This window comes from Perna viridis, chromosome 10, assembly GCF_037379345.1.
Source record: "Perna viridis isolate PV_CMFRI_1.1 ecotype Kerala chromosome 10, ASM3737934v1, whole genome shotgun sequence".
NCBI classification, from domain to species: domain Eukaryota; kingdom Metazoa; phylum Mollusca; class Bivalvia; order Mytilida; family Mytilidae; genus Perna; species Perna viridis.
The window spans coordinates 23,155,865-23,182,340 of NC_142454.1; the positions used below are offsets into that span (position 1 = coordinate 23,155,865).

General features: G+C 33.0%; 1 protein-coding gene across 6 annotated transcripts in view; it reads right to left on the bottom strand.

The window, feature by feature from the left end:
- Positions 1-3,966: 3,966 nt before the first annotated feature.
- The window catches only part of LOC148605014 (uncharacterized), a 50,007-nt gene continuing 27,497 nt past the window's right edge, over positions 3,967-26,476 (bottom strand). For 5 of the 6 annotated variants that reach the window (XM_088550407.1, XM_088550406.1, XM_088550411.1 and 2 more), the window contains 10 exons: positions 26,194-26,414; positions 24,041-24,238; positions 23,550-23,693; positions 18,579-18,893; positions 16,534-16,617; positions 15,674-15,868; positions 13,895-13,996; positions 12,598-12,732; positions 11,358-11,556; positions 3,967-7,690 (listed from right to left, as the gene is read on the bottom strand). In XM_088550407.1, the coding sequence (XP_088406533.1) occupies positions 7,474-7,690; positions 11,358-11,556; positions 12,598-12,732; positions 13,895-13,996; positions 15,674-15,868; positions 16,534-16,617; positions 18,579-18,893; positions 23,550-23,693; positions 24,041-24,238; positions 26,194-26,414 (1,810 nt within the window). In that variant the 3' untranslated portion in view covers positions 3,967-7,473. The remainder of the gene's footprint in view (positions 7,691-11,357; positions 11,557-12,597; positions 12,733-13,894; positions 13,997-15,673; positions 15,869-16,533; positions 16,618-18,578; positions 18,894-23,549; positions 23,694-24,040; positions 24,239-26,193; positions 26,415-26,476) is intronic. The other variant, XM_088550408.1, reaches the window with a different exon arrangement.

Genomic DNA, 26,476 nt, shown 5'->3' on the forward strand with positions numbered 1-26,476 from the left:
GACTTCTTACAGTGTGGTTTCTAGAACATGCACTTATGAATCATTATGGTATGGCAACGGGAAAACCGATGTGTTCATCATGTCGTGGTTTTCTTTCCTTATTTGTCTACCCGGAACTGGACATAATATATGAGCAATTCAAAGGGGACGTGTGTCCGGGTTGCTCATTTACTTATTTCCTTGCACGTGTTTTTGGTTTATTTCATCTTTTTTGTTGCGTCTGTGTATTTTCGCTGTCTACTCGTTATCCTTGGATTATATTCGGTTTGTTACCGTTCGAATCATCGTGCAAAAAAATTGCGATAATGTGTTACACTTCAATCCCCGTCGCATTTTTACCCCTGTCCTAAGTCAGGAATTTTTGGCCTATGTATGTCTTGTTTCGTTTTCATCTTTAGTTTATTTGTTTATGATACTTGAGTATATAGGGACAACTGTTTCAATGTACCTGTGTATAATGCAATATATTTTGAGGCCAGCTGCAGCCTGTCCTGTGGTATGAGGATTTCCTGTTTGTTTATTGAAAACCAATGGGTGACCTTTGGGTGACATTTTTATTCCAGTGTAGTTGTCTCTTTTTGTGTATTGGACATCGGTTTATTGATTGACTAATATCTAAATGTTCTAATATTCAATTTAGATGCAGCTGATTATCTGTTTCTATGGTGATTACTTTTAATGTCATTTTACATGAAAACAGGATGTCGTTTTGTTTTCCGTATTTCGTTATTCACATCTAATCTTGGAGTTAATAACAAAGTATTAACACTCTGCCTAGTTCTTCTAGAGCTAATTTCATGTATATATTTAAATATATTCATACATTTACATTTAGGTGTTAAATGGCGAAGTACTTTAAAAACTAACATAACCTTTCTAAATAAAAATAGTCTGATATTGGCATCTATCTAAGTACTGAAAATATGTTTTGTGATGGAGTCATACTATTTCTGACATTAAGTATAATAATGCGAGCACAGCCGCCTTCTGTAATTTAAAAATCAAAGCACCGAAGGTGCTAAAACTCGAAGTCGCTTGGCGTGCAACCTACAAGATAGGTTCCCGATGTTTATTTTTTAAACAATGTGCTAGAGTGCCGGTCATGACATGGACCAAGGTTTGAGACTGTTTTGGTGTTGAACCCACATTTCCCTTGCCACCTGCAGCATAACAATACAAAGATGTACACAAATATCGTAAAAATAAGATTATTGCAGTTGTTTATGTTCTTGAGACCTAAACTTGAAAAAAGGAAGCCGATGATGTTGAATGTGACGCTTCTTGGTAAAATGATTTTGATTATAATACCATCCACGGGGCATAGTTAAAGAGAGATGTTTGTTTGTTTGTTGGGGTTTAACGTCCGAGCAGCAATATTTCAGCTATATTTAGACGAGTTAAAGAGAGATAACCCCAATTAAATTGTATTGGCTTTTAACTAGATTGGTTCCCGATCGCAATATTCAGTAGTCCCGGGAACCAGGATAGCTTTTAACTATCTTCTTTAATATTATTTTTGATTGTGGTATTCCTGATATTTGGTCAGAGGGTTTTATTATTCCATTATATAAGAATAAAGGTGATCCCTGTAGTCCAGACAACTACAGGGGTATTACAATTTTAAGTTGTTTTGGTAAGCTCTTCACTACTGCCTTAAATAATAGACTTAATTGCTACTTGGAAAATTACAATGTATTGTGTGAGGAACAAGCAGGTTTTAGAAAACACTATAGCACGTGTGACCATATTTTCAATTTGAAATGTTTAATCGATCTTTATACTAGATGTAATAAACCTTTATATTGTGATTTCATAGATTATCGAAAGGTTTTCGATTCTGTTGATAGATTAGCATTATGGCATAAATTGTTATCAACCTGTATTGATGGTAAAATGTTTAAAATTATTCACAATATGTATGCACATGCAAAATCTTGTGTCAGAAAAGGTACAGAATTTTCAGATTATTTTAGTAGTAATGTAGGTGTTCGCCAAGGCGAAAATCTATCGCCTGTACTTTTTTCACTGTTTTTAAATGATCTTGTTGAATTTATAACGCATTCTTACGATGGTTTGTCAAATATATACAATGCTACTCATATTTTTCTTGATAATGAAGAATTGTCAGTGTATATGAAGTTATACTTGTTATTATATGCAGACGACACTGTAATATTGGCTGAATCTCAAAATGAATTACAAGCTGCACTAAATGCAATGTATTTATATTGTAAACCTGGAAATTAGAAGTAAATGCTTCCAAAACAAAGATTGTTATTTTTCGCAAGAGAAATGTAAATTTTCATAATGACCCTGTATTTACATTTAATGGTGAAGTAATTAATATTGTAGATGATTTTACTTATTTAGGTACTGTATTTATGTCAAATGGATCTTTTTGTAAAAATAAAACAAAGTTAGTTATGCAAGGTAAAAAAGCTCTGTTCAGTATTTTAAAGAAAAGTAGAAAACTTAATTTGCCATTAGATTTACAACTCTAAAATTTTTGATACTATGGTAGTTCCAATATTACTTTATGAATGTGAAGTATGGGGTTTTAACAATAATGATGTATTTGAGTCTTTTTGTGTTCAATTTTACAAACAAATACTTGGTCTTAAAATTAAGAGTACACCAAACTGTATTATTTATGGTGAATTGGGTAGATTTCCCATTGATATTTTTATCAAAAGTAGAATGATAGCATTTTGGAAAAGAATTATATGTAATAAGCAAGACAAAATTAGTGCTATTTTGTATAAACTTCTGTACACTATGCATATTAAGCAATTTTACCATTCAAAATAGTTAACTTGTATTGAAAATGTATTAAATACTTGTGGCTATTCAAAATTTTGGTTGTTGCAAAATGTACCACAAAATTTAACATTGTCATGTATGGTAAAACAAAGGTTATGTGATCAGTATAAACAGTCATGGCATGAGAAAGTTATTAATATTGCTAAGTGCCTTAATTATAGAGTATTCAAATATAGTCATAACTTTGAAAGCTACTTAGTTGATCTTCCTTTTGACTTGAGAAAAGCATTTTGTAGTTACAGATGTTTAAATCATAGATTGCCAGTTGAACAAGGGCGTTTCTGGGGGGTAGATAGAGATGATCGTATATGTGATATTTGTAATATGAATAACATTGGTGACGAATTCCACTACATGTTTGAATGCAAATTTTTTGATGATGAAAGAAAAAGATTATTACCAGATAATTTTATTACGAAACCAAATACTGTGAAATTTCACGATTTATTTAATTCAGATTATTATTTTACTAAAATGAATGTTGCAAAATTTTGTAAAATTATATTGTCTGTAGTAAACTGAAATATTATTTTGTAATTCACTACAATTACAATTTGCCTTCCATTTACCATTGATTTGTATTACTTCCACTTTAATATTTGATATTTCAAATTATATGTATGTTTCATACAGTATGCCATTTAATTGTAAAAATGTTGTATTGTTTACATGTTTGTATTCACATACCCCAGTTGGGGTCTTTGAGAAATAAAAAAAAAAGTTTCAAGTTTCTTTGAAATTACTACGCGGCCAAGCGGCAAAAAATAATTTGTCGTCTCGATTAACCAGTTCGACAATATTTAGCTGAAAATTAACACTTAAAAATGTTTGAAATATCATTCATTTTGGGATATCGGTGAAATATTTAAAATTTAAAAGAGAATCACGCATTAATTTGAAGACAGCATTTCCGTCCGTGAAGTTATCTGCCGGAAGCCCTTTTGTCATTCTTATACTTACAATACTCGAAGCCACTCACGTGACTACCGAATAATTATGTCAATGTTACAATTATTTTTTTGTGCTACATCACACAGTATAACAGCAGTTAAAATGTGGAAATATATTAATACTGCTATAAACTGTAAGTCAAACTTCATTTGACATAAATGATCTTAGTCTTCTAAGTACACAAATTTTCTAAGATATTTTCTTGGAAATTTATATTTCAAGTTAAACATTCATCTATGGTAGCACCCAAAAGGTGACTGAGGTAAAATTTTCTAATACAATGTCACTGATTCTAATACAATTATTATAAACCTTTGCCAATTTATGGCTTGTTCCTATAAGCATACATTGAGTTTTCGTTCAATTTCACAGGATTTATTTTTATTTATCCAGTTTATAGAATTAAATAAATCTTTTTTTAATTTATCCTCAATAATTTGTATAGATTTGTCACATACATCACCAGAGGTTTCGTCTGCATATATAGTTGGATGACAACATTTTAAACATGATGGATAATCATTTACAAAAAGTATAAAAAACAAAGGCCCAAGTATACAACCTTGGGGTACACCAATATACACTTTTCGGGGTTTAGATAATTTCCCTTTCCAAACAACACACTGTTTTGTTGCTCAAATATGATTTAAACCAATCATAAGTATTTATTTACATATTCCAAATGAAATAAGCTGATGCACTAAAATATTATGTTTAACAGTATGAAACGCTTTGCTCAGATCAATGAATAAAACACCAGTAAGTTAACCTTCATCAATATGTTTTAACAATCTTCATTGAGATAAATAAATGCAGTTTCACATGAGTGTTTTTGGTCTAAATCCTGACTGATATGTAGTAACAAGATTTCCGACAAATAGTTGTAGAAAGTATTGAAAACATGTCTATTCTATTTCTATAATTTTGCTAACAATTGGTTAAAATAGACACTGGACGACAATTATTGACAATATGATTGTCCTCTGATTTTAAAATTGGGACTAACTCTAGTTTTCTTCCAGTCGCCGTCAAAAGTATTGGTTTCAACGGAAAAATTAAATATATTAGTTAAAATATCTGACACAGTATCTAAAGACAATTTCAATACTTTTATTGAAATTCCATCAAGTCTGGTTGCTTTAGCATTTGACAGGCTTTTGATCTCTATACAATCATTTGTCATTTCTGGAATATAATATTTTCCTCTTTTCAATTAATTGCGTTATATCTGGCAGTGTATCATCAAATCGTTTGACCAATATTACAAAAGAATGAATTAAGGAGGTAGACCTGGGATAAGGGACATAACTCTTCAAATTAGTGATATGTTCGTATCATATACAAATTCATCGAAGCCTTTCACTTTGAAACAACGAAATCAGTCCAGGTTACTTTGATGCTTACATGAGATTGGTATAAAATGGTGAATACAAACATTCCAATGATATGTAACAGTTGTGTCCCTTACCCTAGGTCTACTACCTTAAAACAGTAATCTTTTTTGTCAGAAGTAGTTAGAATTGCGTTGATCGACTAGATGTTGATGGAAGAAGTTATTTTAGCTTTGACCTCATATCCATTGGTTTGTTGCTCATTTAATTAATAACTTCATCAACAAAGCATCGCTTAGCTTCCCTAATTTTGGAAACTTCCCTGTTTCTAGCTGCTTTGTATAGTTTCCAGTCCATATCGTTATTAGATCTTAATTTGTATGAGTATAGATAGTTTCTCCTGTGCATTTCAGTAAATATTTCGACCATTATCCACTTTAATTTTCAGATTGTACCTTGATTCTTTTTACTTTATACGGTAAAATGTTTGTCTATTATATCGATTAATTTTGTTTTGAATGTAGTCCAGATTTCGTCAATATTTGTGAATTCTTCGATGGAATCCCACTTATCATCTCACATATCCTTAATAAAGTTGGTCCTCGTTTAAATATTTGTAATCTCTGTATGTGTTGTCCTGTTGAGTGTTTCATCTTTTTACGCATTGCATTCGTAAGATGGTGGTCACTTGCGCCGAATGATATCACACCGGATGAAGTATAGCTCTGGTAGTCACTAATGTAAATATGATCTATTAAAGTACTTGCTTCCTTTGTAATTCCAGTAGGTTCAGTGATAAAAAGCGGAAAACTGATTGGTCGAACTGACAGACAGAGGACGAACGGACTGCAAACTTAAAGTCGCCAGACGAGGATTAATCATAGATACAACAAAGTAAAGTATCTGATCGAAGTATTCACTAATAAATATATCGAACATTAAACAAAGAGGTTTCATCACGAGCGATCATCCTGGGCAACAGTTATTAGTTCATTTTCATATATAAAAATATATTGTATTACATAAAAGTTATACATAATGATAAATATATCATTGTACTTACATGAAAGTTTAACATATAAACATGAAAATTAGAATCATTTTTATTATATTTTAAATTTTATATACTACACATCCACTGATTTTAACGTTCATTCAAAAAGCTGCCTATATATTACCACAATATAATCACACTTTGGCATCATGGGCTAATCTTCTGCAAGTGTCAATAATTGTGGTGGATTTTCGCCCTGAGAGTAAAAAAATCTAAATTTTCAAAGAGAAATATTGACCACAATTATCAAACAATGATTTAAATCAGTGGTGCATCAGATTCGTTTTTGCCATAAACAAACCAGAAAACAACACTAGCGTGAATTTGAAGGTTCCTAAAATGTTTTTTTTTGGGATGAATTTGAAGGCCTCTGAAATGGTCTTTTTGGGATGAATTTGAAGGCTTCTGAAATGGTCTTCTTGGAATGAATTTGAAAACCCCTACACTACACCTATGATCCCGACCATTCTCCAAAAGAATAATGAGTGTGTGGTAGTTGGAGGAAGGGGTTGCCTACTGTGTGGAAAAATATATTATTTACCCTGAATTTTAAATAGTTGTTACCGAATGATACTCGAAAACTGATTTGTTCAATGTATCTTAGTTTTCCTTTACTCTTTCGTCTATTCCGGACTTTACTTTTTGTTAGCAACTCGGCGGGTGTTTCTAGAAATTTAAGCAGAGGATGCTTACCCTACCGGTGCACCTGGTTCATGTTCCCAGCTTTAAGTGGAGTCCGAGTTCCCCATTTACATTTGTTACCTTGTATGTATTATTTTGGTTATTTCCTGTTCTTTGTTGTGTTTGTCTGTTTTCCATGTTTGATCTTTGTTCCGGGATAACATTCTTTTGATTTCCGTTATAATCTTGGGTTCCCTTGATTGCTCTTCCTCGTAAGTAAACCTAGAGCGCAAACATAAGCACATGATGTAACTGAATAGGACAATCTCTTATGGTATCGAGTAAGACAATAGAGGATCGGTAACATAATACTAATACAGCCATACCAAGTATATCATACATATAAGAGGTCTAATGGGGTATGGCAACTCTACCATCTTATATATAGCTCCCTCCTTTATGTTTCAACAATAAAATGTTCTCAATTATAAAACGTAAACAATATCGAGGGAGAAATTATTAGATTTTAAAACGACACTTAGATCTAATCCGACATGCCAGATTTTTTTGGGGTTAAAATCCTTTTTGTCGTAATTTTAAAATTCATGATTTATGATTTCATCATTATCTTTCTCATGTTTACGAGTCAAGCGCTGTAACCACTTGGCCACCTTGCCTCCTCATTAGCATAAAAAACTATTTGTTTGAATACTTCTCTACAGAATGCAAATATTTGTCACAAAACTGACACCTCTTGTGAAATTTCCTAATCTCATTCAAAACATCTTTTCTAAATGAATTGTCTCTTGAAAAGTAATACACGATATGTCCAATCTTAAATCCATGTGGAGGCAATATTTGGAGTAAAAAATAATGCATGTGTCCGTCATTTGGGTTCCCCTTTTTATGATACCTAAAAGAAAGAATAAAAGAAAATGAAATAAAAATATCTTTGACCTATATATAGTTCGGATACACGATAAAACAGTATAAAATAGATTCTTCTTCATTAATTTTTTTCTCCACTCGAGATGATGAAATTTAGATTTTCGATGTACGAGTTTAAGTGTGAATATTAAAATCTAAATTTTACCACAGAGAGAAGAGAAATATTTTAAAACAAGATTATACTGAACCAGAATAACTGATGAGTTTTGCTAAAAAAAAAGGATATGGTTATAAATACATATAACATATCTATTTGTTTCGTAAAAATAAGCAACATAATAGCACACAAGAAATGGGGGTAGACTGGACATGTACCCAGAATAGAGAACATTAAGTTATGTACAACAGCTTATACGTGTCATCCAGGTTGGCCTAAAACAACATTGAAGAGGAGTATTGAGCAAGAGAAAACAAAACTGGGCTGGAGCAGTTTGGCGTCAGCAAGCATTGAATGGCAGCTAAGGAGAGACACAGATGAAGACATTATATCGGGATCTTATGTGACAGGGCATGCAGAAGATTGGTAATGTGACATACATTGTGTGTAGGCACAACTACTTGTGTCACGTCAAGACAGTTGTATACACTCTTATTAATTACTTATGAAACGAATAAAGTGTCTTCTTCAAATAAAAGTATTAAATAAGTATATTAAAAAATCTATCCCCAAAAAATCAGAACCAGAAAAGTCATGACGAGCACTTTCCACAAAAATTCATCAGGTACTTTCTGTGAAGAAGAACCAGAAACAATAGAACATTTATTATGGAACTGTAATGTAATTCAAAATTTGTTACGAGATATAGATACATGGTAACTGGTAAATAATGATGGCTGAAAGCTTACGGCACACATACCGCAAACATGCGGCAAACAATTTTGTTTGCCATAATGTTTGCAGGTTGTTCGCGGCATTACTTATCAAGTAACAGAGTTACATTTACATTAATCTGTGTCTTGAAATTTGGAGAAATTAACATACTTAAAACAATGCAAACCAAAATTTGGCACAACTGTAATTGTAAATTTTAGATTGTATTGGTATTAATTACCCGAAATCTGGTTAGTACATGTACATATACCTTTAATAATTAATAATAAACGCTGTAACATTGCAGCAACTCAAATGTGGCTATCAGTGTTCGCAGTGAACTGGCAGCGAACTTAATTTGCATAACAATACAATTTGTAGTAATGATGATGATGTTCGCCAAAACATCGCAGCTTTCCATATTAGGCTATGGAGTGTTTGCCGCAAGTTAGCTGAAAACTTCATTAGCATGGTCAATTGTTTGCAGCGAAATCGCGGCGAATACTTGCAGGAAGTTTGCGGTAGCGTTGCCGTATATTAGCGGCACATGTTCGCCAGAGCGCCATATTTTCGCTAAGGGATATTACTGAAGATTAAACAATACATATATATTGCTAGGTGTTTTAAGAAACAACTTTCATTGCAAGTAGTAAAAACAATTATAAAGGACTGGTATAATACAGAGAAGTCAACTGCCATTACATATAAAAAAACAAGATCAATTTTATAAGAAATGCCAAGCTTTCACTGTTATCATTTGGATATGTATAAGTGAAATATAAACTTTAACACGTAATGAAACCAGATAGAACTCAGTAATGTTGATGTACATGTAGAACAATACCAATCCACTTTTCCACTTTTTAGTTCCATCAACATTTTTTCATTTCAAACCTTATTTTCTTTCAGTTATACATGTAGGTCAGCACTCTTGGTTACACTGAAAATTAGTTTAAAGTGCACACATGTATGTATATTGTAAACGAGTTCCACATGTACCATGATGGTTGTTTATATATTGCAATACTTAAATTGTAAGCCAGTTTCTATGAACCAGTTCAAATCCAATCAGCTAGAATATATTTGTTTGTGTATCATAATAGAAATATTGTACATTTGTGTTACTATGTCTGCATTTAACATGTAACCATGTGCTGACTATCTTAAAAATCATCTGGTACACTCCTTGAGACATTTAGGTTTCCCGCGCGCACAACGCTCATTGCCTGCTATTTAACGTGTGATAGACAAACGAAGAAAAATAATTTAAAAAAAAAACAAATATCAATGAAGAAAGAAGAAATTGAAAACATATCTTTGAATTAATCTATTAATCAGAAACACATGTTTTTCATGGTGGTCCTTTGTAATGCAAATGAAAAATAAATGTTGCAATTTTTCCTGTGTGTCGGCCATTTAAAAAAAGAAAAATGATCACCAACGGTTTTCACACTGAATTCGCCTTTAAATGAAAGATAAACTCAATGCCAAATTTTAAGTTTCATTGTTAAAATGACACCATTACAACATATATATTAGGTCAATTAGGAAACAGGAAAAAGGGGTCATTAAGAGACATACTTCATAAATCGTATTTTTATGGATATAAATAATGGATATTTCGTTTACAAACTTTTTTTCAGGAAATTGCACTCAATATACAATTATTTCATAAGCTACGGGTCATCATGTAATACCATATGCTTCAGAGGGCACAGTTTGATACTTTTACAATGTTTAATTCCAGTATGCTATTGTTTAAGGACAATGACAAGAGGCTCTCAAATAGCCTGAATCACTAACCTGGCAAACCATGCCCTATGAAAAAAGTATACGCATCATGCTTTGTTACCATGTTTGAAAAAAAAACTGCTAAAAAAGAGCATATATTGATGAATGCAGTAAGTTCAACTGAGTACCTTAGGCACTGTAAAATGTAAAATGTTTGAAATGCTTTCCAAGTATTTCAGAACCTCTCAAAAAATCTTGGGCAGGGGCCCCCCTATGCATAGTTATTTCACTGGTACTGAGAGGCATTGACACAGTATACATTTGCTGAAAAAGAACATAAAAATGAGGTATATTCATGGCTATACAACATTTCAATCAATACCATTCAACTCAGGAGACCATATTTATTAAATATACCAAATATTGATGAAACCAAAGCAAGTAAAAAAAGCTATCTGGAAAATGGCTGCCCAGAACAAACTTTCGTCTTCACCATTCAACTTTGAATACAATATTTTCTATAGAAACAAAATTCATTGGTATCCAAGCAACTGGTGAAAATGGTAGAAAAAAGCCATTTTGAAATAATTTCTATACTGCAAATCGTCGAAGTATATCATATCAACTCTTCAAATGCACAATTAACACTTTCAACACCTGATATATTGTGGATGTATTTGGTAGGCTAAGCAAAGCCCTTACTGCCTCTTCTCCTTAGACTAAATCTACTCATTTCTGTTCATTATAAGCTAGGATCTAGGTTATCAGTGGTTCAATATGCATTTACTCAACACATTGTAACAGCCCAAATATTAATGATGTTGGTGGGATAGACTTGGCCTTTCATTGATTGAATAACAATCGTCTAATGAACTCCCATAGGTTGTTGATTGGACAACTGAGAAGGATACTCTATCTATATCTAATGAATTGTCTGATACAAATTTTAATCTTTTTCTCTATTGTCCATACAATAACCAAAAAAAAATTCAGCAGGTGATCGTTATTAAATCAAAGGAAGACAAACTTTATCTCCTGAACATCATCATTGCATACACTATAATAGGTATGCACAGGTGAATAAACATACTTTATGCTGTCAATTATAGATTGGTCAATGTTGAGTTCTTTGCTGTAAAACATTGCTAATCCTTCCCAGCATTTGGCTATGTTTTCTCTCGGTGGATCTAACATACGGCAAATGGTTTCAAGATATTTAAAACAGTTACGATCTTCAATACAACTAGACAGCAAAAATTCACAATTCTTGCAGTTATCTATCATATAATCTAAAATTAGAAATAGTAAATTCACTGTATAATTGAGAAAGTTCTATAATTGAATATTGTACACATTTTTAGAAACTTAGATTGACTGAGTGATTGTTGTTTATCTTTTTATGGAATTCATTTCACACACATCAGTCAAGAACAACAGTCCCTGTTTTGTACTAGTCATTCAATGTGTCATAGTTTTCTTTTCCTCTTTTGTCTAACGCAGACTTGACTTTTTTATGAGCAACTTGGCGGGTGTTTCTAGAAAAGCAGAGGATGCTCACCCTACCGGTGTATCTGATCCATGCTCCCAATTGTTGTAACTTTGCATGAATGATTTTAGTTACTTTATGTTCTTTGTTGTGTATGTCTGTTTTCCATGTCTGGTCTTTGTCCCTGGATTGCATTCTTTTGATTACCACTATAACCTTGATTCCCTTCATTACTCTCTCAGACAGGCTGAGCCAGATTTTTCTTATAATGATTAATACAAGCGACAGACCACAAGTAAGCATGTTACCCAAAATAATTTTCTCATTCCAAGTCAACTAGTTGTCACTCAAATATGCCACATGCTTGGTAGAGAAACAATAAAACTACCAATTTAAAAGTCTTTGGTTTGACTTGACTGGTTTCAAACACTTAATCTCAAGCACTAAGACACAACATGTGGTCTTACTGAATTAATGAATAATATTCAATAATAAATTCAAAAATAAGACAAGTGGGAAAAAGAGTTTTGTTTGACGTGTCATTAAATTGTAGTCCTTGATTATAAAAATCACTCAAAGCATTCACATCCTTCAATATGATGGCTAACAAACTGTAATACATTCATAAAATATTGCTGAACTCTGCTTCCTTATTACTCTCTAATTCCTAAACATTTCAAACCGATCCCAGTCTTCTTTTGTGGTATAGCAGTTTGTGTCACAATTGAATTGTGAAACATACACTTGATACTCATGTTACTGTCAAATGCCTATAAATGTCTGGATAATGTTAACAATGAAAGTGCCACACAGTTCTATGAGCAAACAGTCATATAAGACTTACCCAGTGCTGCTTTGCCCGATGAAATATCGTCTCCAAAGACAGAAGATGATGTTGATGTGGTTCTACTGTATATAAATGTATCTTTCGGTCTGTTACACACAATAGCCTTATTATCATAACTTACATTTCCTGAAACTGTACAAAAATAGTTATAATGAGGTATCTTTATTGCATTAAGTATAGACAACATGCTAGTAGCAACACTATTCATAATAACATGTGTCAAGCAGATAACAAAACTTACATATCATTGGGACGGAATCCATCTATGTGGGCCCTGCCGTGGCAATTAAACCATATACACCTTAAGGTCAAAGTTCATGGTCAAAGGCCACTATATATGGTACACAATTCATTGTTTTTAGGAGATCTACCCACACACCAAATATCAAAAGCCCACATCAAAAGACAAAAAAGTATCTGCACAAACACGAGGTTGTCACCAAAATAGTGAAATTTGACTTTGAGGTCAAAGTTCAAGGTTATAGGCCACTATCCATGGTACATGACACATCGTCTTTAGGTGATTTTTGCATATGCCAAATATCAAAAGCCCATATTGCAAGACAAAAAAGTTCAGCTTGGACATAAATTTGTCACAAAAATAACAGGAATTTGACCTTGAGGTCAAATTTCATGGTCACATCCATGGTACACGACACATCAACTTAAATTGATATACCCACATGCCGAATATCAAAAGCCTACATTGAAAGACAAAAAAGTGAGCAGATGGATGAAGTGATCACTATAGGGCGACTGCCACTGTTTTTGGCAGAAACTCAAATAAGGTGACTAAATTCATCAAGGAATTTAATATCCAAAAGTGAGCATATACAAAAAAAAAAAGGTGAACAATATAAGCTGATCAGTAAACAGGAAGAAGATATGCAGGGAAACTCAAAAGGGGAGACATGGTACAAGTCATCATGCACAAGCAATTTACCAAATATCTAACCATTCCCTGTAAAAGAAGCTAGGAAATAATGAAAAGTATAATGGACAGATGGACTGATGGACAAACAATATATCCCCCATTATAAAATAATATACCAGAGATAACTACAGGAATGAATATGGAAGACTTGGCATTGATTTAACCAACCAAGACCACTGGGGTGGATTCCAACTTTCCAGTTTTTACCTTGAAATAGACTTTCCTTTTCAACCATTTCTTTCAACACTGTGTAGAAAGTTTAGTAATTTTGTTGTTACCCTTCATGGAAAAACGAACAGTACCTACTTTTTGCTGACGTAAAAGGTATATAAGTTAATTTGCTTTTATAATAAAACAAACCTGTTTGAAGTTCTTCTGCAATTGTGTCAACTGAATCCATCTCTAAACTACTCTGTTGTAAAGAAGGTAAACTTTCACCCTGTGGGGCATGCCGATCTTCTTCTTAAAAAAGAAACACATGACATACTAGTAATTAAAGGAAGTACCTGTAATTCATTATTTTTAGGTTATATATATAATGAATAATATGGTTCTGTAATTAGTTTCAGGAGGTAGACCTAGGGAAAGGGACACAACTACAAATCATTGGAACGTTTGTATTCATCATTTTATACCAATCTCATGTAACCATCAAAGTAACTTGGACTAATTTTATTCTGTTTCATTTGAAAGCTTGATAGGCTGTGGTGAAATTGAATATGATACAAACATATCACTGATTTCAAGAGTTATGTCCCATACATTAGGTCTATTTCCTTAAATCATTGTTTCTTTTTGTTCAAATTTTCTTCAATTTTATAGATTGCTATGTTCTTTTCAGGAGTGCAGTGAGCTTAGTTACTCAAGGACTCACTAATTGTATCAATGAATACAGTAAACTTGCACATTTATTTTATTAGCTGGATTAAACTTTAGTGGATGTTAATTTGGTAAAATTCAACCAATGTATTTTTGTGAGAGGGTTATGTACGAAGTTATTTTCTGACCGCAAAGAATCAAATTTCCATGTTACAGTAACTTGTAGATAGAGATTTCAAATGATTACTAAAAATATATTACAGATTATTCAATAATATGTAAAACAGCTTTTAAATAAACAGCCATACTAAAGCACAAGATAGAGCCCAATTGCCTCCCATTCAAACAGATACTCATCAAATAAATTTTAAAATCTTTTCAAGTGTATTTTTCAATTGATTGAACTTGTATCAACGGCAGAAAGACACCCTAAAACCAACTTAAATTTAAGCTGCCCCATTGAGTGTATGACAAGCCCATCCTCTTTAAACTTAACTTAATATCTATTAAAAATTATCATTTATGAACTACTGGTGTCCAAAAAATACAGCTACAAAATCATGCCCCCCACTATATGCTTAAAATTAAATGCATAATACGGTATGGGTTTGATTGATTGATTGATTGATTGTTGGGGTTTAACGTCTGAGCAGCAATATTTCAGCTATATGCAGACGATGGTATGGATTTGAAATGATAGATAAATCACACCATTTTTGTAAGAATCAGGCAGTTGGTGAAACATAGTATGAAAAAAAACCCCACCATTTTGAAAATTTGATATGACTATTAACACCATCACAATCAAGGAAAAAAACATTTTCCATATCATTTTGGTAAATTGAGCAACAATTTCGATGAAATGCTTTGAAATAAACATTTCAAGGGAGATAACTCTGTCATGTCTCTCAAAAACCTCCTTTTTCTAATATTCTATTGAAAATTTTCTGGGCAATTGAGTAATGCAGAGACCAAATAATGGTCTTTTCAAAAAGAGAAGCCATCCACAAATATAATTATATTGTCAGATCAGTGGGTTTTTGACATGCATGTTTCAAATTTTTTCCATTTTGTCCAATTCTTACAAAAACTTACACTTAAATGGTAAGAAAGGAAATTCTGAAAAGTAACGAATTACATGATTTTTGAAGATATTTAGAGTCTGAAGAGGCCATTTGTTAAGAAACTGTATAGTTTTCTTATAGATAAATGGGCCATCTCCAGCCAGAAAGGGGAAATGGTCCATTGCTCGATCCTTGCCTTCCCAACCCCAATTTAACTCATAACAGACATATATAACAAAAACATAGTACAACCTACCAACATTAAGGTAAAATGTGCCAATAAATGTTTTCCCTTTTCCTCTGTCCTTCAGCCTCCATTCATATTTTCCTTCATGAGCACAACTAACATTGTTAATTATAAAATGATTCATCTGTTGTTCATCATAGAGCCTATCAATTTTGAAATCTGATTTCTCAGTTACTCGTTGAGTTGCTATGACAACCTTTGACCCTAAAAATGGTGAATAACACATGAACCATTATATAAAATGTTATAAAACAGCTCATTTATCTTGAAATCAATTTTTACATTGCAACTTTACAGTACGTTCAATCATGGACATTTTGAATAAAAAGTTACGAAAACCTAAAAAACAAGAAATATTTTATATGATCTACGTTTAGTCCAATAATGTTCATACTAAAGGATGTTTGCTGGTCAAGTTTGTCAGATTTTTGTACTCCTGTGTGTTATCCATAATATAACATTAATATTTTTTGCCCAGTGACCCCCACCCCCTTTTCCTTTCATAATTTCATTAAACACACTTTAAAATGTTATTTTTTCTGTGTTTTGAACAGATGAAACCTATGAAAAATCTTGAGAAATCCCGCCATAATTTCAAATGCTCATTAGAAGAACATGAAAAGTCAATTTAATCAGTACAGTCTAATGTACCTTAAAACCTCTTTTCAAGTTCTAATTGCATTGGAATGCTTATATGAACCCTGACATGGTCAAATATTACAGCAATAAGCACAAATTTACATGAAATGTATGGAGTAAGCTTTTAATAAATTGAATAAGAATTCTAAATCATGCTCCTCCAGTATAATTCTAATTTTCCTAGCTGGAAAACTGCTTGATGACAATAGTCTTGGTTACTGTCATTTTACCTGATAAGACACTAAATTGAGTCTTGCCCCCTGTCACATGCTTGTCTTTGCAACACTTCACAGAAACCAGGTCATCTTTTCTCTCTATTTTAAGTAAATAGAAAGGGAAAAATATATATACATTAAGACATAAAAAGCAAAACAATACACCTTGATGTGACATCCGAGTTATTTTTATCTACACACAAAAAAGCCAAAACTTCAGCTTTTTGCGATAGGTACAATGCTCTGATCTAAACAGACTTCACAATGTTAATCTTCCAATGATAAACGCACAGAAAAGATCATCAGAAATCACAATTAAAATTGGGGTAAACTAAAGTTCTTCAGATAAATAAGCAGTTCTTGCTCTCTGTAAGTGACCTGCCATGCTGCTGCTGAATGAAGGTGAAAGCCAGTTTAGGAAGAATTACTTTGGCAGATGGAGGTCATTGATCAGGGGAATAAAAAAAAATCATTTTATCAAGAGAAATGGGCATCAAAGCATATTTTGTAGGAGTTATGGGAATAAGGCTATTTTCAACTTTATTTAATGTCACCAGCAGTGGTGGATAGAGGGCGCATTATGCAATATAATTGATGCATTGCAATTTTGTAGTTATAATTTAAGTTTTCAAGATGGAAACCAAAACTAGTAAAACTGTCTCCAGAGGGTAAGTACTGTACTCATAAAAATGAGTTGTCATACAGCAAAAATAAAAACACAACATCATCTAAAACCTTTTAAGGGCAATAACTCTTTCATGTAATATAGACTAATTTGAGACTGTGTGGAGTTCCTGCTGAAGGAAATTTTTTTTTTTCTGTATTTTTGCAACGGAATTTGATTTCATTTCAATTGTGGTTTCAGAGTAGGTCTTTGAAAATGTTAGCAACAAAAATACCATGTGATGATCGACAATAACTCATTTAGACCTTCAGACCAGGTGAACTCATGCACAAATCCACAAAGCACATGAACAAAGAGTATAGTTATTCATATACCTTGATTTACCAATTTTACCAAAAACTTAGAAATTTTTACCACGACTAATATACTAGTACCTAATTTTGTTCACACGAAACCGTAATATCAAACATATATACAGTTTATGACATGACAAATTATTCTTGTACAATTTCAAAATTTACCACCTACCCCTTAAGTAAACAAGAGGCTCCCAGGTGCCTGAATCCTTCACCTTGTTAAAATTTTGCCTTTTAAGGGCCATAACTCTAACAAAGAGTCGTCAGACAATTTTGACTCCATTGTATTTATTGGACACATTTGTATGCCTTATAATAAGGATCATTTCAGCAATTGAAAACTATTGGCTAAACCTTACAGATTTGGAGATGTATGCAAAAATCTGCTGTCTGACCCCATTGTTTTATTTTTAGAAATGGCAGCCATGTTTTTTCAGCGATCAAAAATCTGTTATTTCGTTAAGGATATCCTATAAAACAAAAATGTCAACTTTCATTGAATTCTGTAGAGCGGTTTCTGAGGAGAAGATTTTTCAAAGTAATAACATCAAAAACAGAAAAAAAACGTCCAAAAAGGGCAATAACTCCAACATTGGTAAACAAATTTTCACCAAAATTTACCCACAGATAGATCTCTTCATGCTAAAAATGGGTAAAAAAATGCATTAGTGAGAACTAAAATCTAAATTAAAACCTATTTCTTAATCCTTAACTTTTAACTTACTATGAAGTAGCCTTATTGCCATTTATGATACACAATTGTCAATATTCTATTCCCAATAAACAGTTTACCCTTTACATCATAGAAAGACTAAATATGTGCACCTAGTTACCATAAAAAGAAATACTTTATATGTATCAATTCTAAAGGTTGCTAATTTGGGCTGATTCTAAAAGATGAACACATTCCTGGGTATTATTTTAGGCAGTTTTTGTAAAAAAAAGTGTTAAAGGTACTATTTTCCATGCTTATTTATCAATGGGAAAATGGTAAAAATAAGTATGCTGTGAAATTTGATACATTTACAGTGGTAACCATTAGCATGATAACAGGATTAAGGATTAAGACTTTTCATCACCTTCCAGCAAAGGGTCTTCTTCTGCTGGTTCTTGTTCTTTTTCATCAATGCTAGCTTGCTGCAAACTGTCAGATTGGTTTTTTCCCCCTCGTGGATGTACCTCAGTTTCCTGACAGAATGTAGAAAGGTCTGGGTTATATCGAGGACAATCACCACATCCATTTTCCTCTCCAGTACTAAATGAACCACATGATGATCTGGTCTGATTGGAATTCCTGGAACTAGGTGATTCAGAAAAAGATGTTTCTGATGTACCAGTATTGGAAGTGTTTTTATTATTTATCAGTATAATTTCTGATAGGGTTGTCTCTGGCTCTATAATCAAATAAAATGTAACAGAAATTTTTTTACTCATATATACAAGTATATACAAGAAAAATGGTTTAAATTATCACCACCTTTTAATCAATAAAAACTCAATTGCTGATATATAAAATTTCTTCAAATGTAATATTTTTTATGCTGTTTTAATTTGTGCATAGCACTTTTTGGTGGTATATAGTCCATTCCCTTATGAAATTGATTTTTTCTTAATGTTGTTTATAATGTTTAAACATTTAAAACAAACTTAAAGCAATATACCTGTAGTTCAATAAACAATCATGCAATTTAGTTATTTATCTTTGCACTATTAAAACAAAGGAATATGATGTATATTTTTATCAATTTTTTTTTGTAGAAAAAGTTTGGGGCCCCATTTTAGCTTCCCTGTCTTCTGTACATCTCTGGATCCTTTTTCTGGCATAATTCATTGGCAAATATTACTTGAACACAGGGTGGTACAGCAAGACAGGATGGTAAGGCAACACAGGGAGGTAAGGCAACATAGGGTGGAAAGGCAACATAGGATGATAAAGCAACACAGAGTGGTTTTTGTTTGTTTGTTGGGGTTTAACGTTCGAGCAGCAATATTTCAGCTATATTCAGACGATGAACATAAAATTGATGATAAAATGAACATGAAAAAATGATGAAATGAAAAAGGAATGGGACACAAGGACAATGGGGTCAACAAATTTTGATTGCCACTGGAAATAGGGAGAGGTGGGTAGGGTTGGGCAATTTAGCCTCCTGTGGCGGAGCCCTATGGTTCCTACTCCAGGAGAATACCACAGTAGGGTTCTTTAATGTGCGAGGAACGTGGCATCTTTCCCAACACGGTGCACCACTATGGTTTGCAGTCAGGTTTTCCTTATTATAGCCTGACAATCCCAGCATGTAACACGCCAGGGGTACCCCATTCCACAACCTGGGGCACACATCCCAGTTGCTCTGTGGGCAGAGTGCCCTAGCCCCCGGCTAGGGTTCTGAGCACTATTTAGTCGCCTTTTATGACAAGCTTAGCGCTGCTGCAGGCCTATTCTTTTAACACCCGGACCTGCACGGGGCAACACAAAGTGGCAAGCCAACACAAAGTGGTAAGGCAACAAAGGGTGGTAAGGCAACACAGGGTGGTAAGGCAACACAGGATGGTAAGGCAACACATGGTGGTAGGGTAACATAGGGTTGTAAGGCAACACAGGATGCTAAAGCAACAAAGGGTGATAATGTAACATAGGGTGGTAAGGCAACACAGGGTGGTAAGGCAACATAGGGTGGCACAGCAATAAAGGGTGGTAAGGCAACACAGGGTGATAAAGCAACATAGAGTGATAAGACAACACAGGATGGTAAGGCAACAAAGGGTGGTAAGGCAACACAGGGTGGTAAGGCAACATAGGGTGATAAGGCAACATAGAGTGATAAGACAACACAGGATGGTAAAGCAACACTGGGTGGTAAGACAACACTGGGTGGTAAGTCAACAAAGGGTGGTAAGGCAGCATAAGATAAGGCAGCAAAGGGTGGTAAGGCAACACAGGGCGGTAAGGCAACACAGGGTTGTAAGGCAATGCAGAGTGATAAGGCAATGGTGGTCAGACAAAACTGGGTGGTAAGGCACCAACCATTCTGTATGCAAGGGTGGGTTTGTTTTTTTTTTAATTTAAAATCATGCCAAGTTTTAGCCTCAAGATATTTGTACACAGCCATGGACAAAGAAAAAAAATAATTCATTATTTTGCCTATTACCATAAAATGTAAATTTGCAAATAAAGAGAAATTAACTCTAGCTGCTGCTGAGAAAAAAAAAAACACAAATAATTTTTGCACTTGCACAAATGAAAACTTTCTCACTCAACAAAAATCCCAGGCCCAAGTTGAGAAGAAATTGGTCTGTGTCTAATTTCGTATTTTTGTTCACCTTCTTGATTGTTGCATAAATGAATTCAGGACAGGCTTTCAAGCTGTTCCTTATATCCATAATTTTCCTCTTTTTAAGTCGCTAATATTGTTAGTGACTTCTTACATTTGTAATTTTTTTACTTAATATTTGCATATGATTTGCATAAATATGTATTTATACGCAACTAAATGCTGCAGATGCTTGCCATGTTCACCACCATAGCGTCATAGTTCTAGCTTCATACGAGATAAAAATAAACCTCTAAAGTTTTATACATGTGTGTTCTACATGTGTTTCATGCTTGTACGAGAACGGGAACTTAACATGAAATGATCTGTTAGCTTTGAACATTACACAGTTTCTGATTCAGGCACTGAGGCTCATTGCAAGACTATATAGGTCATATACATAAGCACACCCTGATATTTATGAATATTAATAGCCAGCCAGAATGGGAAGTTTACATTAAAAGGTTAGCAATGAATTTATGTAATGTTACCCAGTTTCTGATTCAAGCACAGGAGTCCCTTACAACTGATTATATAAAGGTCATATATAATATCAGGACACCGATATCTATATAAAGCCATTTGGGTCATAACTGTTACAAAAGAGTTCACAATAATATCAAGGGAACCAAGATTTTAGCCCAAGTCACCTGATTTTAGAGCATATCGCATTTGTACCATTTCGGAGGTTGAAAGTATGCTAAAATCAGTGACAGTGAATATTTGACGTTTAGAAACTTTGAAGACTTCTGTCTTAGATTTTACAGCTCATATCTTTTTATTGTAGCCACAGACACTAAACAAAAACCTAATTTTTTGTTAAAAATCCTCCATTATTCAAATTATGAAGCCCTTGATTTATATAGGTGAAGGTGTATACACAGCCAACTATGCCACATATCATATGATATTTAAAATATAATAGTCACATGATTAACATATGATTCTTATATGTTAATTTTGCCTTGAAAACATATGATTATCATATGATTGTAAACAGATTATCATATGATAATTATGTGATAATCATATTCAAACTGAAATACGACTACCATATGGTGTTCAATTCATATGATAATCATAATGAATCAGACCATGATTCTCATGTGTGGCACATTTGTACCCCTTTTCCTAAAAAAAACATTATTTTTTGCATTAAATCTTGATTTTCAGCAAACATTTCCAGTTTACAGTACACAGAAATATAGCCATTCTTTCTAAAGAAGATATTTTCCATTTTACATCCCATCTCAGTATAGTGCCCTAGCTGTTTGATGGGTTTTACATCCCATCTCAGTATAGTGCCCTAGCTGTTTGATAGGTTTGACATCCCATCTCAGTATAGTGCCCTAGCTGTTTGATACGTTTTACAGACTTGACATTAAACTAAACAGAAACTTAAGGGGTGGTTATTCAATGGAAGCTACAATGGAGCTTTAATTGACAATCCCTGCTGTGATTATTTGCAAAATTAAAACAAGTGTGTAAACTGAAGTCATTTGGCATTATCAACCAAGGGATGCACAGGAAAACTATTAAGTAGTAGTAAAATCAGACAGAAGGTGAAAAACCCACCAACTTCACACTTATTTATAATTCAGAAACATTTACGGACCACATTTCCAATCCAAGTTTGTCATTTGGTTGTTGTACATTTGAAATAAAAATTTTATAGATTGTGTATGAAAATGGCCCTCTGCTAGAGTTGTCTTTCTTGATTTGGTTGGATTCAGTTGAATTTAGTGGGGGATGAATGTATGGTTTTCTAAAAAATACAGATCTTAATACAGAAAGGACTTTTGTTATGTATAAATATAGCATATGTAGATGAAAAAAAAAGCATCATCTGTTTAGTGGAATTTTTGAATCACCTCTACCATAGGCAGTGTCTGAATTTTAAATGGACTGGTACTTTATGTGAACCTGTACATAAGTCTTAAGTACCAGTCCATATAAAATTCAGGCACTGCCAATATCAAAGTGATTCATGGTGAAGAAAAAAACCAATGAACAGATGATGCTTTTTCAATCTAAATATGAAATATTTTTATATAACAATTGTCCTTTCCAAATTCAGACCTGTACTTTTGAGAAAATCATACGTTTATCTCTCCCCGTCACTAAAATCAAACAAATCAAACCAAATCAAGAACAATAATAAAGTGTCAATTTTGTGTACAATCTGTATAATTTTTATCTCAAAAATGCAACATCCAAATGGAAAAATATGACTGGTTACATGATCAGTAAATGTTTCTGAACATGAAATAAAAGTGAGTGCAATGTCCAAGTGGAAATGTATGACTGGTTACGTGATCAGTAACTGTTTCTGAACATGAAATAAAAGTGAGTGCAACGTCCAAATGGAAAAGTATGACTAGTTACGTGATCAGTAACTGTTTCTGAACATGAAATAAAAGTGAGTGCAACGTCCAAGTGGAAATGTATGACTGGTTACGTGATCAGTAACTGTTTCTGAACATGAAATAAAAGTGAGTGCAATGTCCAAATGGAAAAGTATGACTAGTTACGTGATCAGTAACTGTTTCTGAACAAGAAATAAAAGTGAGTGCAATGTCCAAATGAAAAAGTACAACTGGTTACGTGATCAGTAACTGTTTCTGAACATGAAATAAAAGTTTGTTCAGTGGGTTTTTGACATGAATTAACATCTCCTGTCTGGTTTCTATAGCAACTGTTACTTGAGTAAACCAATCTACATCTACATAATAAACTTACTTTGAAGTTTAAAGCAATCTGTTCTATGAACAATTACTGTTCTACAGACAATTATCAAAACCAGAACAATGAAGGCAAAAATTAAAACAACCACCGCAGCTATCACTACTACATATACTGAATTTTCATCTGCTAGGTCATCATCTGCAATTAAATAATTCTAAAAAACATATGTCTTTTTCATGCATTTTGATTTGTTTTAATTTTACCTTATACAACATTCATGTTGACTCTTTCTGCAACTGTTACATGTTCATACACATTGTAGCTATTGTAAGCAAACATATCCCCCATTACTTTGAATAAATATACAGATCACTGCTTTGACAAAAACAAACAACAGCCGATTAAGGCACGAAAGAATATTTTTGTTTAATTTATTCCTTTCATTTTCAACATCCTATATCCAGAACAACAATTTTGAAAGAAATAAATCAAATAGTCATCCCCTTACCAAGAAGAAAATCATAGATACCAAAAAAATATCTTACATTTACAATGGACATCCGCTGGGTTTTGTTCCCAAATTTTAGATTCACTACATCTGAAATGCAGGTTATCATACTGACTAACAGCCTTTTTGTCATCTTTACACTGTGGTTGGCAGACTGTGTAAACACTTACATTGGGATAAACAAAACCATTATCACAATTCCATAAAACATCTGTGTTGTTTGGAAGAGTACATCCTAAAATGAAAATACTTAATTAACTGATTGTTTGAATGAGGTTTAACATCCTATGACAGATATTTCATGCATTTCAGGACAATGTTTGACCAATCAAACAGACCCTGCATTGTACTAGTCAGACATGTTGGGCCAGATCTTTATAGTGCTAGATCACAGAAGCAACAGCCAAGAGAAAGTCACTACTCAACTCGGACACGTAACTAATCAGTCATCACTCCAGTCCCTAAATGCAGCATGGTAAGCAGGGAAGCAGTGACTACCATTTTAACCAAATTGGACAGTCTCACATACCTAAGGGACTTTAATTTTGGATTGTCAGTCAGAGCAAGACTTCTGCTGCCCTCAATATATTCTATGATAATATTAAACACACAATATACGAATGCTCCTAGCATGCCTTTAAACGAACAATAGACAAACGAAGGAAAATAATAATATTAACAAATAATGACGAAAGAAAAAAAAAGAAAATAAAATTAATGAAATTATATAAATTAATAATAGCAAAAAATATAAAAATAACAGTTAAATCAAGGAAATAATCAAAGTACAAAAACAAATGAACGCTTCTACCGCACGTTAAAATTTAAACAAACGCTCCCAGCGTGTGTTTAAATGAACGCTTCTATTGCACGTTTAAATGAACACTTGTATCTAGGGTTTAAACAAATGCTCCCAGCATGCGTTTAAGTGACCACTTCTATCATGCATTTAAACGAACGCTCCTCATTAAAATTAAAACGTAAAACCCTCAAGTTTAATTATCTCCCTTTTAAATCATTAATAAAGACAATATTTATATTTTTGCCTAAACTTCTTATAATATATCATCCGAATACCTTGAGTACTTTAGGGGGTCTCCTAGTAGGGTTTAACATGTAAAACCCTAAATTCAATTATCACCTCCTGGTGCTGTTGACCTTTGGAAAAGTTCAGCTGGTTGATTTTTCCCCATTGACTCTGTCTCATGGGGGAGATTTTTACAAAAAAGCAAATTTTTTACATAAAAATTCAATTGTTAAGTATATTTCTTGGGTCAACAAAGGTTCAAAATACATTGAAATGACATTGAAGGTCTTCTGAAAATTCCTGGTTAAAGCCATTTACCAGTAAAGACCTATCTGAGTACTGTGAAAGTATTATTATTTGTGGGATACCAATTTTCATGGTTTTTGTGGATTTGGTAAACCATGAAATTTGTTTTCCAACAAAATGAAAATTTCCCTTTGCTTGTATATGATATAGTTCTTAAATCCAAGAAATCATAAACCCACAAACTGCTCATTTTCCCCATAACAACTAAAATTGGTACCCATGAAAAAAAAAGACCTTTCACAGAATCTCCTTAAATTTCTATTTAATCTGTCAATTTTTGTTGGTCCTAAAATTGACACTTTAACAATGTTATCTTAAAGGTCCTTCAATTTAATTTCTGGGAAGACAGTAAAATATTCTGCATTGCAAAAAAACAACACTTTCTTCTAAAAATTCTAACAGATATCTGATCAATCAAATTTTAAGGAGAATTGCAGCTTTTTCCTTATAGAAGCACTAACAGCTAAAAATAAGGAGATAGACCTGAGGTAAGGAACGCAACTCAAGAAATCAGTGATATGCTTGTATCATATTCAATTTCACAAAAGTCCATCAAGCTTTCATTTGAAACAGAATGAAATCAATCCAAGTTATTATGATGCTAATACATGAGATTGATGTAAAATGCAGAATACAAACATTTCAATGCAAGAATTGTGTCCCTTACCCTAGGTCTACCTCCTTAAAATTATAAAGGAACCTGTCAAAAACAGAAACCCCTGAATAATCTGAAAACTTGTCTAAATCAGACACATTTTAAAGTACCATCAAATCAGTTTAAATGTATTTTGAACCTAGTAATGACCTAACATCTGTGTAAACGGAACCAATGTCACTGTATCTAGCAATGAAAATACCTATAAATTCAGAGTGCAGATCAAATTTCTCAACACAAAAACAATATGGATGTTTTCTGACAGTCTGGTTTTTGATGACCACTTTATCTACAGAGCCTTCACATTTATCTTTATAATCATGTGGTACTTGGAAAGCCCTAATATATTTGTCATACAGTGTTGCTTCTGTAGGGCAGTAACAACAGGGTCTATACTGTTTTGAACCCTCGTCATACCACCTACTACAACAGAAGAAAGTCACATGATTATCATCATTGTATACATTAATTAGCTTTAATTACTA